Source organism: Podarcis gaigeae (assembly GCF_964106915.1).
Source record: "Podarcis gaigeae genome assembly, chromosome: 4".
Lineage (NCBI taxonomy): Eukaryota > Metazoa > Chordata > Lepidosauria > Squamata > Lacertidae > Podarcis > Podarcis gaigeae.
Genome location: NC_139677.1, coordinates 106096364 through 106114998, shown reverse-complemented (window position 1 = coordinate 106114998; position 18635 = coordinate 106096364). Strand labels below are relative to the sequence as shown.

The following is an 18635-nucleotide window of genomic DNA, read 5'->3' as shown; positions in this document are numbered from 1 at the left end:
CACATACGTAGCTTCAGGTTTTCTGTTTTTGTATTTGCTCCTGTCAGTCTTGGGTTGATCAAAGAAATGACTGACAATGGAGATGAAGGGGGTGCCATGGTTGGGCCAAACAAAATTCATCCCAGAGAAGAGCTAGACTTATTGAATCTCAGGTAGTAGTAGCAGTGATGATGATGATGATGATGATGATGATGATGATGATGATTTACAAACTTAATCTTTTCCAGAACAGGATTGCTCTTAAATCGATGTAACACTGTAATAATAATAATATTTTTTACTTATACCCTGCCCATTTGCCTGGGTTTCCCAAGCCACTCTGGGCCGCTTCCAACACATATATAAACATGAAACATAAATAATCTGATCCCATATAAAAAGAACATTAACTTTAAAGTGAACTTTTCCTAGTGGCCAAAATTGTGGAAACCTTTTGTGAGAAGTGTATTTCTGAGGTTTGATGGCTCATAACACCCCTTTTGTGTGGAGTAATACAATAAAATTATATAGCAATGGAAAGATAATTTAATGAAGAATGTAAAGCAATGAATTTCATGAAGGAGTATTTATTAGAACAGCAGTCATAAAGAAAAATTGTGACACCTTTGGTAACCATTGGTAACCTTTAGCTTTAATTACGGCCTTACAATGCCTTCCCATGAAGTGAACCAAGTTTTTAGTTCTGCAGCTGTAATAAAGTGAAACAAAGATTAAATTATTGCCTCTGTTAATTGGGCTTTATTGCTGGGTTGCTTCTGACTAACAAGTTTCTTTAGTCGGCTCCATAGATTTCTGATTGGGTTAAAGTTTGGGCTATTCCCAGGCCATTCCAGCAGTGAAATATCTTTATCTTGAAAGCACCTTTTGCACACAGCAGCAACATGACATGGAGCGGAATCCTGTCGAAGTATAAAATAGAATATATATATGTGTGTGTGTGTGTGTGTGTGTGCGCGCGCACTTCAGTATCTGGGAAAAGATCACCTGAGGAATGCTTCAGTTTGGGTGCAAATATTTCATTTATGCATTTTAGGGCATTTACATTCCCATTAATGATGTAAATTTTGCCCACACCTTTTGCTGCCATACAACCCCAGATCAACACACTATCTGGGTGTTTCACGGTCGGTGTAATGCAAGTAGGATGTAAATCTTCTCTGATTCTTCTCCTCGCGTATGTCATCCCATCAATACCAAGCAAGGAGATTTGGGTCTCATCACACCAAATAACACTGTCCCATTGTTCCGCTGTCCAGTTAACATGGGTTTAATCTTTTCAACCTTTGCTTGAGAGATGACAATGGCTTCTTCCTTAGAATTCTAACATTTAGACCAGTCTTCACATTACATTGCACCATGTCATCTTGTATCCACCCAGATGATTTTCTTCTGTCATGTAGGGACAGTCTCTCCACTCGTCCATTGTCACTTGCCTTTGTGCACCTTTCCCTGCCATTACCAGTCTGATTTTGTAGTGACGAGTCTCCTTATACCTCCTTATACCTCTTCAAAAATATATAAAGGCCAGCTCTGGTTAAGTTTTTCGTAATATTTCATGAATTTCTTCATAACTGTAGCCTTGTTCACTTAACAGTACAATTTTACATCGCTTTCTGGGTGACCAGTCAACTCTTTGTGCCATTTCTGTAATTTCATTATGTTTTACAAGAACACAAAAAAACCAACCAACTTGATAGCAATCCCAAAGACACTGACAAAAGTCAACCTAAGCAAGTTGTGCTTCCTTTTTCTGGTTATTTGGCTATAGCATTAGCTTTAGATAGAATATGGGTAAATGAACAAATTTTGTTGAATTGCATTCTTGATTAAATTATCTTTCTGTTGATATATAATTTTATGACATTAGTCCAAAAGAAGATGTTATGAGCCATCAAGCCTCTGAAATACACTTTTCTCCAAAAGTCTTCCACAATTTTGACCTCTACTGTATATCAAACAAAGCATCAGTCAACAACTCATCAGAATCTCATAATAAATATGTTGGTTAATGACAAACAACAAAGGTAATGAACACCTCCCCAAATCCCTTCAGTTCTTCTCCATTTGTTCCTGAGGCTCTAATCCCTTTTGTCTCCATTGCAGACTGTGATGAATCGGAAATCAAGAACGACAGTGACCACGACAATATCCCCAGAGAGGAGAGGCCACGTAAAAATTTGGAGTGTGGTGGAAGCTGCAGACAGAGCTCCCATTCCACTTCCCATCAACAAAATATATTTGGGAAGAAACCCTATCAGTGTGTGGAATGTGGAAAGAGTTTCACTCATAGCTCCAAACTCACTTCCCATCAAAGAATTCATACAGGGGAGAAACCCTATCAGTGTGTGGAATGTGGAAAGAGCTTCAGAAAGAGCTCCTATCTCATTTCCCATCAAAGAATTCATACTGGGGAGAAACCCTATCAGTGTGTGGAATGTGGAAAGAGTTTCACTGAAAGCTCCAAACTCACTTCTCATCAAAGAATTCATACAGGGGAGAAACCCTATCTTTGTGTGGAATGTGGAAAGAGCTTCAGACGGAGCTCTGATCTCACTTCCCATCAAAGAATTCATACAGGGGAGAAACCCTATCTTTGTGTGGAATGTGGAAAGAGTTTCAGTAACAGCCACAATCTCACATCCCATCAAAGAATTCATACAGGGGAGAAACCCTATCAGTGCGTGGAATGTGGAAAGAGCTTCAGTCACAGGCATAGTCTCACTTCCCATCAAAGAATTCATACAGGGGAGAAACCCTATCAGTGTGTGGAATGTGGAAAGAGCTTCAGTCACAGCCACAATCTCAATTTCCATCAAAGAATTCATACAGGGGAGAAACCATATCAGTGTGTGGAATGTGGAAAGAGCTACAGGAGGAACTCCGATCTCACTTCCCATCAAAGAATTCATACAGGGGAGAAACCCTATCAGTGCATGGGATGTGGAAAAAGCTTCAGTAACAGCCAAAGTCTCACTTCCCATCAAAGAATTCATACAGGGGAAAAACCCTATCAGTGTGTGGAATGTGGAAAGAGCTTCAGTCACAGCCACAGTCTCACTTCCCATAAAAGAATTCATACAGGGGAGAAACCCTATCAGTGTGTGGAATGTGGAAAGAGCTTCAGTAAGAGCTCCAATCTCACTTCCCATCAAAGAATTCATACAGGGGAGAAACCCTATCAGTGTGTGGAATGTGGAAAGTGCTTCTGGAGGAGCTCCGATCTCACTTCCCATCAGAGAATCCATACAAAGGTCGGAAAAAACATTATACAGCTTTAGGAGCCAGACAAATCCACACCTTTATAAGTAGGCCTTTGGCTGATTGACATCTAATGCCCTTTTAACATGTGGTGTTTTGTGTTATTAAATTGTGTTTTTATGTTGTAACATTCCTGAGGCCTGTGGGTGTAGGGAATAGGCAACAACTCTTAAATGCCTGGGGAACCTTGCCCTCCCCCCAATAAAATATTTGAGGAGGCCACCCCCAGGTTTTTTTTGGTTTTTTACCCAACACAACTTTTATTCTTCCACAACTTGCCATACAATTTTTCTTTTGATTTTCCCTCTTAAAATAAATAAATAAATGTACAAAGGTCATGAGAAAAGCAAGATACAAGAAAATACAAACATGGACAGTCCCATCTTTGCAGGCCAAACACAAAGGTTGCTTTGAAGCAGGGTTTCCCAAACCTGGGTCCCCAGAAGCTCCCGGACCACAGTTCCCCTCATCTCTCCCCATTGGTCCTGCCAGTTAGGAATGATGGGACTTGTAGTCCAAAAACAGCTGGTGACCCAAGTTTGCTTTAAAGGGAAGGTAGACTGGCTCTGTGACACTCTCTACTGGCTAACTGGAATTTATAGATCTCAAAACTGAAGTTTATCGGCACTTCAACCTCTAGGGAGCTTCTAGGTGCTTTCTGCACCACCTAGCATGCCCACAGAATTGTGGCTTCTACTGGCAAAGACAAACAAAAAGGCCAGGAAAAAACCTGGAAAGGGCCAATCCAAATGGACACAGGTAGGGGAGATGAAATGCTAGAAGTGTTCTCCAGGGCAAGGGGAGCTGCTGGGCTCAAAATTTTACTTTTTTAAAAAGTCACTGCCATTATAGGCATTGCCATTCAAATGGTGTGCATGCATCATGTGATTGATTGTGCAAGGAGGGCCTTACCTGGCCCCCCACCAATATTTTATTCAAGTCAGCATCACTGCTTGAGAAGTTCAGGATGTCTGAATTCAGGGGTCAGTACACCCATGGAGACAAGTTATGTGAAAGATACTCAGCAAGTTGAATGCGCTGAGTTCAAAAATGCTGAGATCTTTCAGTCAGGTCTGGGTAGGCTGTTGTATCTGTCCCAGTGTAGCAGACCGGACATTGCTTTTGCTACCAATCTGCTCAGCAGGGAAGCTACAAACCCGAGTGTGAGTGCCTGGAATGGTATCAAGAGGGTGCTGCGTATCTGCAGGATACCAAGGATTTCTGTCTCAAGCTGTCAGCTAAGGGTGATGGCTAGCTGATGTGCAGGACAGATAGCGATTGGACAAATCTGGCTAACAGGAAGTCCGTATCTGGGATGGTGGTAAGGTTTGGGGACTCTGGTTGGGTGGAAGTCCTGGTGTGCTGGTCCCGGGGGTTAATCAAGAGGCAAGGTCCAAGTCCAGCCCGTGGTCGATGAAGCAATATGAAGGCAGTCCATAAAAGTTGAAGCTGGGTGCAGGGCAGGGTTCAGGCAGCGACTGACAACCACCAACATTGCTCCCGCAACTTGGGACTGTGGCTGGCTTTTATATGTCCCGAGGCTTGGGCGGCCCTGATCCTCAGAAGACTCGCCTCTCGTGGCCTGGAGGCGAGCACTCTTCCTGCGGGAACTTAGTTCCCTCCGCCTCTCTGCCCTGAGCCTCTGCAGCTCAGGAGAGGCTGGAGGGTTACCGGACCCAGAGGCAACCCCAGCTTCCTCTGACGGGGCTGAGAGTGGAGCACCTGCAGGCAATGGGTCCTCCATCACCTCAGGAGCCAGAGCAGACTCAGCTGGTGCTTTCCACCTGAGGATCCAGCACAGGCGGGGTCCTTTCAGGCTCATGCCCCAACCCTGGCTAAGCTGGTCCTGGAGGCGGGGAATCCTGTGCAGGCTGGGATTCCTCAGGTTCAGCATCTGAATCCGAATCCCAGGCCATCACACCCGGAAGCAAAGTCTCATTGCGCTTTCCTTTACTGAAGCTGAATTCAGTGCGCTGTCTGAGCTTTGCAGAGAATTGGAATTGTATATTTGTTTGGTTCAAGAAATCTGCAGAGATTGTTGTTTGCCCGTCGCGGTGTGGGAGGACAATCAACCATGTCTGAAGTTGGCAGAGTCTGGGCAGTTAAAGGCCAGAACCAAACACCTAGACATCTGTTTCCAGAATGTGTGTCAGAGTATCCAGTTAGGCTTGGTGAGATTTCAGTACTGTTCAAGCCAGAATAACCTGGCAGATGGGTTCATGAAACCTTGAGCTTTCAGCATCATGGGGAGTTCTGTAAAGGTCTGTGTTTGGGGTAAGTGGTGAAACTTATGAGCCCCCAGCACTGCAGGACGAGAGGGGGTGTGATGGGGAATCAGAGCTTATAGGCTTAACAGCTCAGAACCCATCGTCCTGCCTGTTCTGGGGAGGAGCTGTCTCCAACTTCTGGAGAAGCTGTTTCTTTGTTCTGTCTGACTTTCGCTTTTGCTGCTGAACAAGGAAGCAAGATGCCTGCTGTCTCGGATGGTTTGTTTCTTTTTACTGTTCTGCTGTAAATAAAGCTGTTAGTTTTGAACAACAGCGTGTGGACTCTTATCTTCTGCAAGCTTACACACCAAGCAGCTAGCGCTGTGCACACTCCGCTACAAGTACAGAAAGCTGAATGGAACACAGGGAAGTGTGCCAGACTCCACAACACTTTGCACCTCCAAGGAGTCTTCACCCAACTGGTGGATCGGACCCTTCTTGGTGTAAATGTGGTGAACCAGTTCCATCTTCCAGAAAGGTTTGCCTTAGCCTTTGTACTGGAACAAAGTCTGTGGCCCCGATTCCTGGGCCCATAACCATCTAAGGATCATCCTACTTGCATGTAGGAGTCTGGCAGGGACATATGCCTGACTGGCAGTGAGCACTCAGGGCTGATTTCCTTCAGAATGGAGAGGTTTGATCTTCTTGCAGTCCATGGGACTCTCAAGAGTCTCCCCCAGCACCATAATTTGAAAGCATCAATTCTTCGAAATAGTACCTCGGGATAAAAACGTTGCTTCAGGATGAGAACAGAAATTGTGCTTTGGCGGGGCGGCGGCAGCAGGAGGCCCCATTAGCTAAAGTGGTGCCTCAGGTTAAGAACAGTTTCAGGTTAAGAACCGTCCTCTGGAACGAATTAAGTACTTAACCCGATGTACCACTGTACCATTTTTACATTTATTTTAAAAAAGGTTGATTTTTAAGTCATGTCAGTGTGTGAGCAAATACTCCACATCTGCCAAACTTTCAGGAGCAGGACTAAGGGGTGAAATGAATACTCCCCCCCCCCCAGATCCCCAAAGTTTGAGGGAAAGGGTCTATCTCTCTTCTTCTTATCAGTTATTTCCACCTAAGAAATGGGAAGAAAGCAGCTGCTCATGTTAAGTGCTGGGTTTGTTGGGGTTGAGATTAATGAGCTGACGATGGTATGATTTGTCAGCAATGAATATTATTTGTTCTTATCTGGAAGTGAAGTTACATTTGAAACAATACAGAAGTAGTCAAAGGGAATTTCCTATGAAGTCTTTTATTCAGTCTCACCTGCAATCATGTGTGCTAAACACACAGAAACACATAATGTGAAATAACTCCAAATAACACTCAACACATGCAAGCAGATTAATGGAATAGTACACATGATTTCCCCACTGTCTTTTTAAAAAACATTGTTTTTATTTATTTTCATGGTACAGAGAAAAATTTTGAGAAAGCAATAGTTACAACAGTAAACAACAAATAACATGTCCTGATGAAATTGCAGACTTTCATCTTGACATGTTAAAGTTTCATTTGATTATTTTAAAAGATCATGCAATATTTTCTCATGAGTGATGGGTGCAACAGTCTTGACAATATATGTATTCAATAAACATTTGCCACCTGTTATAAAAGGAATATGGCATGTGTAGCCCAACCTTGATTTCCCCAGGCCAACAAAATTTAAGGTACTGAAATTGTGATGCCCAGAATTGAACACAGTATTCTGGGTGCGGCCTGACCAAAGCAGAATAAAGTGGTACTATTCTTGCCCTTAATCTGATTCTGCCTTCTGCCACATTGGCCTCCGCTCCCCGTTTGGTGTCATATGAAAATGTGATGAGCATCCCCTCAGTTCCTTCATCCAAGTCATTTATAAAGACGTTGAACAACAATGGGCCCAGGACAGAACCCTGCAGCACCCCTCTTGTCACTTTTCCCCAGGATGATGAGGAACCATGAAGGAGTCCTCTTTGGGTTCGGTCAGTGGAATCCACCTAACCTTCCTCACACAAAGATCACGGGGGACTTTGTCAAAAGCCTTATTGAAATCATGATGCACTATTTCAACAGCTGTCCCCTGACCAACAAAGTTTGTAACTCCATCCAAAGAAGGAGAGATTTCCCTGGCTTTACTTGTTTTTGGGAAAGCCATGCTTTCATCCTATATGTTTATATTGTGAAATCTTCAGATGAAGGGCACATAAATTTTAAAAATGATAATAAGTAATGATATTGACAAGCTGGAACGTGTGCAAAGAAAGGCGGTTTATCTATTTATTTAATTTGTATACCATCGACCCAGTGGTACCAACTGGAATAAAATATTGGGGGGGGGGTGGGCATGTAAGGCCTGCCTTGCACAATCAATGACATGAAAAAAACACCAAAAACAAAAAAAAAATCAATGACATGATGCATGTGCGTCATTGGAATGTCAATGTGTACCAACTGAGGGGTGACCCCCTCAAATATTTTAATGGGCCTAACAATGATAACTTCAAATTTGACCATATTTCTAAATCCTTTTTCACTTCCATCCAACATTTCTCATAGTTATCCTTAAATAAATTCACATTCTTAGCAGTCATATTAACCCCTAGGTATTTCACTTTCTTAACCAATGTTAATCCTGTCTCCTTCTCAAACCTCTCTCTCTCAGTCACTGTTAGATTTTTCTCTAAAACTCTTAGATGATCAATTTTTGGTTTTTTCCCAAATAGCATGAAGTAAGGAGTGTTGCCTACTGTGCTATTGTACACTCTGTTAAAAGTATAATTCGCATACAGTGCAGCCTCAGCCCCAAAACGCTGTGGAAGTCCAGAATCAAACAGCAAAGCAGCAATGGCTTCCTGTAATGTTCGAAATTTTCTTTCGGCAACTGCATTCTCCTGTGGTGAATAGGGATTGGTAAGTCTATGAACTATACCTTTCCTTTTTAACCACGTCTCCAGCGTGTGGTTCACATATTCCCCACCACGATCTGATTGTATTTTACGCACCCTGGTGTCAAATTTACATTCGACTTCTTCAATCCAATCCATCAGGATGGAAGCTGCTTGTGATTTTTCTTTCAGAAAGAAAACCCAACTAGCCCTTGAAAAATCATCCACCCAAATTTGCATAAATCTCGCACCTCCAAGCGATTTGACTGGCATAGGGCCACACACGTCTGTGTGCACAAGTTCAAAGGGTTTCTTGCTTACTCTATCAGATCTAGGATAGTTACATGTCTTAACCTTAGCATGTTTACAAGCACAACAATCCAGAAAATTTGGACAGGGTTTAATGTTACACTCCTCAGCTAAATCTGGCATCTTGCTTACATACTTAAAGCATATATGAGCTAACCTTCTGTGTAGTAGATGTGCACAACCTGTATGAGGAGCCTTATTTACACACTTAGCTTGCGCTTCACCTGTTGAACATCTACCTGCTGCTAACTGCTCTTCATCCAAAACAAAAAGCCCATCCTCACAGGGAATTTTAACTAGCTCCTTCCCCTGTTTTGAAATGGTGCACACATCTTTTTCAAACTCAACTTTAAAACCACTTTTTACCAGGCATGACACACTCAAAAGTCCATTCTTCATTCCTGGAAGAACGAAAACAGGAAGGTTAGTTTGCAAACAATTAACATAAATTGTGCCTTTAAGGTTCATTTCTCGTTTACTATTGTCTGCTATAGTCACAGTTTTTGCAACTGGCAATGTCTTGCGGTTCATCAAGCTGCCACTAGATGTCGCTGGAACTAAACTGTGACTTGCTCCACTGTCAATTATCCACTTCAAGGTTTGTTGGCTCCTATTAGGACTCTGTTGTGCTGCCATTGCAGATAGTCCCTTATTAGCACCTGCTTCCCCTCTGGATCGTTGATTCTTGTAGTTCTCACTTCGTCTTCCCCTGTAGCTCTGGAAACTGACCTTGGACTGTTGAAATTCCTGTTGCTTTTCTGGACACTTTGCTATCAAATGAAACCTGCTGCCACATCGAAAACATGACTTGCTGGCCATAGCAGACACTTGTGAGGCTTCTTTACAGCTCTGCCTGCTACTTCCCCCACGCTGGGAATTATCTGAACACCCAACCCTTGGGGTATTTGAATTATCAATATGTTTTCGATGATGTTGATATTCTTGCTCACACAATCTACCAGTCACATAATTCATATTCAGCTGGTCCTCTGGCAAAACTTGTAAAGTTAGTACTAAGTTTTCAAACCCTGCATGCAGACTGCTAAGCAGAGTATAAACTTTAATATTTTCAGGAAAATTTACACCTAGAGATGACAGTCGGTTGAAATACTCAGTCATCTGTGACGTGTGTTCAACCACACTATCCCCTGGCTTCAGTTTCAACTCATACAAAGCACGTATAATGTTCACCTTCTCTCCGTGCGTGGCTCTATGGTGAATTTGCCTAAGAGCTTCCCAAATTTCAAATGCAGACCTTAAATTTTCCACATGAGGTAATTGGGAATCGTCTATCGATACCATCAACATGCATCTAGCTTTAGTGTCCATTTTATCATGTCCCCTGTTCTGAGCATGTGCAGCAGCCTGTTGCTCTGCTGTGGCATCTGCTGCAACAGCCACAAACAGCTTTCGCCTCTGGACATAGTCAGCCCACACTTCTTTGGCTTCCAACCAGACTTGAGCCCTCTTAGACCACTGCACGTAATTAGCAGAGTTCAACTTTGTAAAGGGAACCTGGAAATTTTCCACTGCCATTCTTAGGGTCGGCTGCTACTCCCTCTGTGTGCCCTTGCTTCTCTTTTCCCTTGGGATTTGTTTTACTCACTTTTCAGACGCCTCCAGCCTCCTCTGAAGCCTTTTAAACTTTTCCCCCTCCGTCTCTTCACTAGCAACCTACCACCGTCCTCTGTTTTTATTAACAAAACAAAAACACAACGGGAGGTCAAGCTAGCCTTTTGCAGCTAATGAAGCTGTAAATCTTCACTTATGCAGCTCTCTCAACTTTCTGCAGCCTCTCAGTTCCTTTAATAGCTGGATTTACGACCAAGCCGGTCTTCTCTCATCCGAAAGCTGCTTTCACTTTCTCTGCACACAATACAGCTGTAGAAACGTAGAAGGACCATAACCTAAGAGAGTCTGTGTACTGGTCCAGTAAATGCTTCCACGGCGCAACCAGCAACAGTTCTCTTTGCAGAGCATTAATTAAGTCCAGTGCAGAGATTCTTGTTGCAGTACAAGCTTCAGAGTCTCAGCAGCAAAGAAATAACAACACAGGGAAGCCTGTCTTTCCAAAGACAGGTTTATTGCAGAAAGATAACAGAAACACCTCCGGAGCTTTCAGACATTTTTGCTTCACGCCCCCACAGGCAGAGAAAACAAACACTATATACTGAGCAACTTAACAACTTAACGAGCTTGACTACTTAAAGTCACATGACATTGCTAACTTGCCAGCGTCTTAGGTTTCACACCCTAACAAGTTCTGTTCCGAGGTGTTCAGCTTCCGAGAGTGGAATGTGCACGCCCTCAGGTTGCCATGGCTATCTTCCTGAAGCAGCACTGCTCCTACCGCCCTTTCAGAAGCATCCGACTCCAGCACCATCAGTTGATAATGATCTGCATGGTACAGATACTCCTGCTGCAAACATCTCATTGAGCTTCTTAAACACACGCTGTACCTCCTCCATCCAGGCAAATGGCTTCTTACCTCTCAAACAGTCCATGAGGGGCATGGTGAGTTGCGAGTAGTTGGGCACAAACTTCTGGTAATAGTGAAGCCCAAGCGCCTCTGCAAGGCCTTCTTTGTCTTGGACTTCTGCCACTCTAACACCGTCTTCACCTTCACAGGGTCCATTTACACCCCATCAGGAGACACTTGATACCCCCAAAACTCCACTTCTCCAGTTTTATATATTTTTTCCAATTTTACGGGCATTACGTACCACCTGTACATCATTTTATACATATTTTCCCTGAGTGTTGTGCATGCCGAGAATCTCATACCTTTATTCCATAATGCCTTCCATTTGTCAAACTCTATGTTGTGTCCGAAGTCCATTGCCCATCTCACCATTACCTCGTTTACTTCTTCATCCTTGCTGTCCCATTCAAGTAACAGGCTATACATTTTCCATAGTTTTGTTTTATTTTCTAGTATTTCAATCTGGAATCTAGATTTTTTCTCACTTATCCCATTCTTTTTATCTTCAGTCCACATAGAATTAATTTGGTGAACTTGGATCCATACTGTCAATTTGTTCTTTATTTCTTCATAAGGTCTAATCTTCCAACCGGTCTCTGTTTTTACTAGCAAGTCTTCATAGGTCCATCTTTCTCCTTCGATGTTTCTTTTTTTTTAATTGTCAGGATATCAATTGGCCATAGCCACCAAGGAGTCTTCTGTTCCAATAGTTTTTTGTTTCTTTCCCACACTTCCAGGAGTGGTCCTCTAAGAATGTGATTAGAAAAACCTTTATGAACCTTTCCCTTGTTGCGCCATAGGTAAGTGTGCCAACCAAATCTTAAATCGAATCCTTCTAGATCTAACAGGTCTTTATTTTTAATGACAATCCAATCTTTAAACCAACAAAGACACGAGGCTTCGTAATATAACCTTAAATTTAGAACTGCGAATCCTCCCCTATCTTGAGGGGCTGGGAGCTGGGGGCACTGTCATACAGTGGTTCCGCTCCTTCCTCCTGGGCCGTGTTCAGAAAGTGGTGGTGGGGGATGAGTGTTCAGACCCCTGGGCTCTCACTTGTGGGGTGCCTCAGGGTTCTGTCCTCTCCCCCATGCTTTTCAACATCTACATGCAGCCGCTGGGAGGGATCATCAGGAGGTTTGGGCTGGGTGTTCATCAGTATGCAGATGATACCCAGCTCTACCTCTCTTTTAAATCAGAACCAGTGAAGGTGGTGAAGGTCCTGTGTGAGTGTCTGGAAGCGGTTGGAGGATGGATGGCGGCTAACAGATTGAGGTTGAATCCTGACAAGACATAAGTACTGTTTTTGGGGGACAGGAGGCGGGCAGGTGTGGAGGATTCCCTGGTCCTGAATGGGGTAACTGTGCCCCTGAAGGACCAGGTGCGCAGCCTGGGAGTCATTTTGGACTCACAGCTGTCCATGGAGGCACAGGTCAAATCTGTATCCAGGGCAGCTGTTTACCAGCTCCATCTGGTACGTAGGCTAAGACTCTATCTGCCTGCAGACTGTCTCGCCAGAGTGGTACATGCTCTGGTTATCTCCCGCTTGGACTACTGCAATGCGCTCTACGTGGGGCTACCTTTGAAGGTGACCCGGAAACTACAACTAATCCAGAATGCGGCAGCTAGACTGGTGACTGGGAGTGGCCGCCGAGACCATATAACACTGGTCTTGAAAGACCTACATTGGCTCCCAGTACGTTTCCCAGCACAATTCAAAGTGTTGGTGCTGACCTTTAAAGCCCTAAATGGCCTCGGTCCAGTATATCTGAAGGAGCGTCTCCTCCCCCATCGTTCTGCCCGGACACTGAGGTCCAGCTCCGAGGGCCTTCTGGCGGTTCCCTCACTGCGAGAAGCCAAGTTACAGGGAACCAGGCAGAGGGCCTTCTCGGTAGTGGCGCCCGCCCTGTGGAATGCCCTCCCATCAGATGTCAAAGCGATAAACAACTACTTGACATTCAGAAGACATCTGAAGGCAGCCCTGTTCAGGGAAGTTTTTAATATGTGACATTTTAGTGTATTTCTCATCTCTGTTGGAAGCCGCCCAGAGTGGCTGGGGAAACCCAGCCAGATGGGCGGGGTACAAATAATAAATTATTATTATTATTATTATTATTATTATTATTATTATTATAGCCAAGGGGCTGTGGGAGGCTGTTCAGGGACCTCCACTACCCCCAGCGGCGGCAGGTGCTTCAGCGGCAGAAATTGCAAATGCCCACGCTTCACAGAGAAAAAATCACAAAGCTCTAGGAGCTATTGTGCTTAGTTTGGATGGATCACAGCTGCCTTTGGTAGAGGGGCTGGAGACTGCTTTTGAGGCCTATCAAGCATTGGAAAGGGTGCACCACAGAACCACAGCTGGGGCAAAGATCCACACCACCAGACGCTTGTTTGAGATGAAGTTACGTCCTGGGGATAGCATCAGGAAGCATGTAACTGAGATGCTGTCTGTGTTTAACCAGCTGAGACTGTTGCAAGTTAACTTTACTGAGGAGCTGAAAGTGTACATTTTGCTCAGCTCTCTGGACAAAAGTTATGACAATTTGTGTCTAACTTTGGAATCTATGGATCCCCAAGCGTTGACGCTTGCTTACGTGACAGGACGCTTATCTGATGAGGAGGAACGCCGTATCAGAGAGGGCAGAGCTGGCACCGGGAGCTCCGGTTGCAAGGGCGGAGCCAAGCCAGCGGAATGCACGGTTAAGGCTTTTTCCACTGTTCGACACTGTTTTGTTTGCAATTCAACTGAACATCTGCGTCGCTCTTGCCCCCACCGAAGCAGGGAGACGGGGCAGGATGTTGTCAAGGTCGCTTCTCATGGGAATCAGCCAGGTTTCCGTGGAAACCAGCCCGGCAAGGGGGCCAGGCGTGGGAAGCCACAAGGAGTACGTGCTGTAGACAATGAGGATGCTTGTCAACTGACAGCTTCTCTCGCAATGTTTGAAGACAGCTCTAAGAGAGACAATGAAATGTGTTTTGTAATAGACTCTGGAGCTAATCGGAATCTTATTCCAGAGACCCCTGCTGTCGAGATGTGGAATTGCAAGGCAGTTCCAGCTGGGAAAACTGTTCAGTTTGCTGATGGAGAAAAAAAACCTTTGTCTAACGTTGCAAATGTTTATCTTTCTGTTTTGCAGGGGCAGTTGGAAGTTTACGTGGTACCTGGGATGAAACATTGTCTTTTATCTGTTCCTTATTTGTTGCAGAAGGGGTATAAGGTGTGCTTTGAAAACAATGCTTGTACAATCTCCAAAGGAGGGAAGCAACTGGTCAGAGTTGCAAAGGGGCAGAACGATCTCTTTGTTCTTAAAACGCCTCTGAGGGGTGAGGGGAATGCTGAGAGGGCACAAGCTATGCGTGCTACAGTTCCCACTCATGTTTCATGTGCGTGTGTGTGGCACAAGAAGACAGCACATGGTTCTCTTGAAGAAATCCAGGTGTTACCGGAGTGCACTAAAGGTTGTATAATACAGGAATGTGGAAAATCCCTAAATTGTAGGGCTTGCAGAAGGGCAAAGGTAAAAGGGTGCAGTTACCCCAGGGTGGACGGGTAACCACAAAACCTTTTGAGCTTGTGCATGTAGACCTGTTTGGTCTTATGGCAGAGCCAAGTCTGGGAGGAGCCAGGTTTCTGCTGACAATTTCTGATGACCATACACAGAATTCCTGGGCTCATGCTGTGAAATGCAAGGAAGATGCAGCGCAACTGATTAAAAATTGGGTTGCGGAGGTAGAACTAAGGTTCTCCACCAAGGCGCAAGGCATTGGGAAAGGGACTGACCTCACAGAGGTCTGCAAAGGTAAATACCCAAGTCACCTCAGGACTGGATAGAAGAGGGTGTGTGGATGGTTTCAGAACTCACAGGGTTAAAGAGTTCTGGATGATGTCTCTCCACTCCTGAGGCATGACTGAGGGAGTGGTCTGATTCCACTGCCTGTTTTGGTCTCTGTTTCTGAAGGAGAAGGGAGCAGTCCAGGGAAAGTCTGAAGAGTTTTGTTTTATTGTTTTACTGCTTGAATAAACACTGAGATATAAACACACTAATGTCTGGGTGTGTTTGATCTTCTAAACACCGAGGAGCAATAGCACGCTGTGTTTTACTCTGCATTCGTGGCGAACAGAGGGTCGGAGCAGCAGGAGGCGCAGCTAGATGGAAACGTGCCGGGCTGCAGTTCGTTTAAGCTACGGCTAATTGGGGTCGTAAACCAATTAGCTACGCCACGCCTAATAGTAAATACTCATAGTCCTACTTGGACAGATTGTCGCCAGCTCCTAAATACTCTTTTCACCACTGAGGAAAGGAGAGACATAATTGAAAAGGCACAGATATATTTGCGTGAGCAGGCCAGAGTGGGAAATATTTTTAATATTGACCGTCATCTCCAGGACAACTTTCCCTTGCAAGATCCTAATTGGGATCCAAACAATGCAATTCACCTGGCCAGGCTTCCCACCTACCGCCAGACGCTTGTGCAAGGTATCTGCAGGGCGTGCCAGAAGCCCACTAATATGTCTAAAGTCTCAGAAGGGTAGATGTGTTACCCATAACACTGTTTCGTGTTCGGGTGTGCACCCACAAAAAGACTTAAGTTGTCACCATTTGAGCTCCTGTATGGGAGGCCACCCTCCTTTGTTCAGGATATTCCAGCTGACCTCAAACAAATAGGAGACCATGTGACACAGGGAAAAGTGCAATCTCTCTCCCGTGTTTTTGTCTCTCTCCCGTGTTGTTTTTGTTTATCTTAACAGGTGGGCCCTCAAGCACACGCCGTGCAGCATTGCCAAGCTGATTCATAGCGTATGGGTGAAAGAGTGGAAACGTGATCCACTTGCACCTAAGTGGCATGGACCTTACACCGTCTTGCTCTCTACTCCAACAGCGGTGAAGGTAGCTGAGGTGACCCCCTGGATTCATCACTCCCATTTGAAGAAGTCCGAAGGCAGTTGGATGTGCAAAGGTGACCCCTCTAATCCTTTTAAACTGACTCTTTCCAAAAACCCCTGTATCTAGCCCTACCGGGAACGGGCTAGGTCACGGGCAACATTAGACGACCGGCCTGTTGCAGCCACAACCTGGAAGCTGGCTGACCTGCGCACGCCTGAAGCTTGAGGAGCATCTGAAACAGCGATTGTGAACGGGAAGATTCTCTTATACAATTGATTGACTGCCCCCTTGTGGAACAATTATCAGGGATATTACTCATTGGGGATCCTCGGGATATATGTTTTGGTCTTGGTGGTTCCCCATTTCTGTCACTGAGGGAATTATATTGGGGCTAATATTTTTTGCTATCACAATAAGGTAATCTTTTGTGGAAGGAATGCATATACTAGACATCAACATGATTTTATTATTAATCCTGATCCCTTGGGAAGGGGAAGGGTCCTTGAATTTGACCAAATTTGCTAAATATGGATTCTGCCATGACCACAATATGTGGGTAGGCTTAGCTGAGATGGTAGCCAATGTTGCAAATAGGACCAATTGCCTTGTTTGCTCTCTTGGGCCAGATGATTCAGAGGGAGGTATGCCCTTATTACTGATACCATTAAATGCCATTGGTATGGTAAGCGAAATGCCACACCAAACAGAAGTACAGAATTTCCCCGGATGGAACTCAACTAAACCAATACGAGTTATACCTGTGCAAGGGGAATTCTGTGTGCATAAATCATCAGATGCAGCTGATTCTACCATGGTAGGCTCTTCTCATTGCCACTATGCTTGGGATTATATTAAGAATAGTCAAACCTGGGCAAACGGTACTACCTATCTAACTTGGAATACCTTGCCCTGTGCACCTCCTTTTATTCATGCATGGAAAATGGTGTGGAACATAACTGTGACAGAAAAAGGCAATCTAACATACTGCACTGTGAACTCTGTACCCCTTTTGATATTTCGCCTTATGCACTCCACATACCAAAAACCTCAGACCCGATGGTTGTGGTGGATATGTGGAGAATGGGCATACAAGAAACTCCCTTCCAAATGGAGTGGGACTTCTTTCTTGGGATGGGTATTACCACCAATGTGGATTATGCCCACTAGTTCAGCTAAGCGTACACGAAGAAACGCTGATATTTCTCATATAGCAGGAGGAAGTACCCAAAGTTGGAGCGATACTGATGATTGGCCACCAGAGCGCATTGTAGCCTATTATGATCCTGCCTCCTGGAATCCTGGTGAGCTCATACAAGGGGCACGGGATCCTATTTATAATCTAAACAGAATAATTCGATTGCAAGCAGTAGTGGAACTTGTAACCAATGCAACGGCCCAGAGTTTGAGACTTATTGCACAACAGTTGGATGAAAGTAGAGCCGCTATTTTGCAGCTGAAAATGGGAATGGATTATGTACTTGCCAGGCAGGGAGGCCTACGTGGAGTCTTGAACTTGACAGGGAATGCCTGTTGCTTTAACATTTCTGATAATGGTGAGGCAATCCGTGTGTTGGCTACAAAGATGGAGAATATAGCACATGTCCCAATACAAACATGAGAAGGATGGGATATGGGATGGCTCACCAGTTGGTTACCTAATGTCGCGGGACTCAAAGGGATACTATTGTCTTGCTTGTTTTTCTTGACAGTAGTAGTAATGGTTTTATGTATGGTGCCATGTATCATTTCATGTTTTAGAAGTACAATTAGCAAGATGATTTCAAATGAAACTCTACCTCATATCATGGCCCTATACAGAGCTTTACCTCAGGAATATGATGAAGTTCAAGCTATCAAGGACACTTGGGAAGGTCCTTGGGCTTGAAAGGGGGGAATGAGGCATCTGATCATAGCCTGCATCTATATCAAGGCTTATATTTTGATCAGATTCCTGTATTCTAAAAAATAGCTTAAATCCACAAATATTTTGAGGCAGGAAACCAGCAGGCAGCTGGTAAGCTCTTGGGCAAAGAGGCCCCTCTGGTTTATTGCGGTCATAAAAGGCTGGAAATGAAAGGTCACCCTGACCATACAAATTGACCATATAATCAAGCTGCAATTAAGCCTCACATTAAACTTGAGCCACAGGGCAAACAGTAGCTGGCTAGGGAAAGGGGGGCTTCTCTCTGAAGAAAGTGTTTTTAAGTTTTTTTCTTACTGTGAAAACATCTTTGCTTATAAAAAAACCTATATATGTTATGTATTAAATATATTGGCTTAAATGTAATTATGCAAAGGATTTAGAAAGTAATAGTTGGAAGAGACCACAAGGGCCATAGAGTCCAAAACCCCTGCCAGACAGGGAAGCGCCATCGGAGCACTCCTGACATGTGGTTGTCAGCCTCTGCTTAAAGATCTGCAAAGAAGGAGCTCTTTCATAGATGATGTGTGAAAAGGTGAGCAAAAGATCTGTTCAGATAAAATTAGAACCATTAGCCATCTGTTTTGCAGGAAATAGGGCAAGAGGGGCCAAAGGTGATCTGGTAATTAAGGTGCCTTGTAGAGGTTA

The 18635-nt window shown here is 44.3% G+C and overlaps 2 protein-coding genes across 4 annotated transcripts in view; one reads left to right on the top strand and one right to left on the bottom strand.

Annotated features, from left to right (window-relative positions):
- LOC310843215 (uncharacterized protein) overlaps positions 1–18635 on the bottom strand; it is a 292631-nt gene that overhangs the window by 149624 nt on the left and 124372 nt on the right. The gene's annotated exons all lie outside the window — the stretch shown is intronic.
- LOC310843543 (uncharacterized protein) lies at positions 74–3552 on the top strand. Its single transcript, XM_083737084.1, has 2 exons — positions 74–152; positions 2104–3552. The coding sequence occupies exon 2, from the start codon at positions 2110–2112 to the stop codon at positions 3307–3309; it is 1200 nt and encodes a 399-aa protein (XP_083593210.1). The 5' UTR covers positions 74–152; positions 2104–2109; the 3' UTR covers positions 3310–3552.

Excerpts from the sequence above, each read along its gene's own strand:
- LOC310843543 (XM_083737084.1), top strand. The coding sequence starts at position 2,110 with ATGAATCGGAAATCAAGAACGACAGTGACCACGACAATATCCCCAGAG.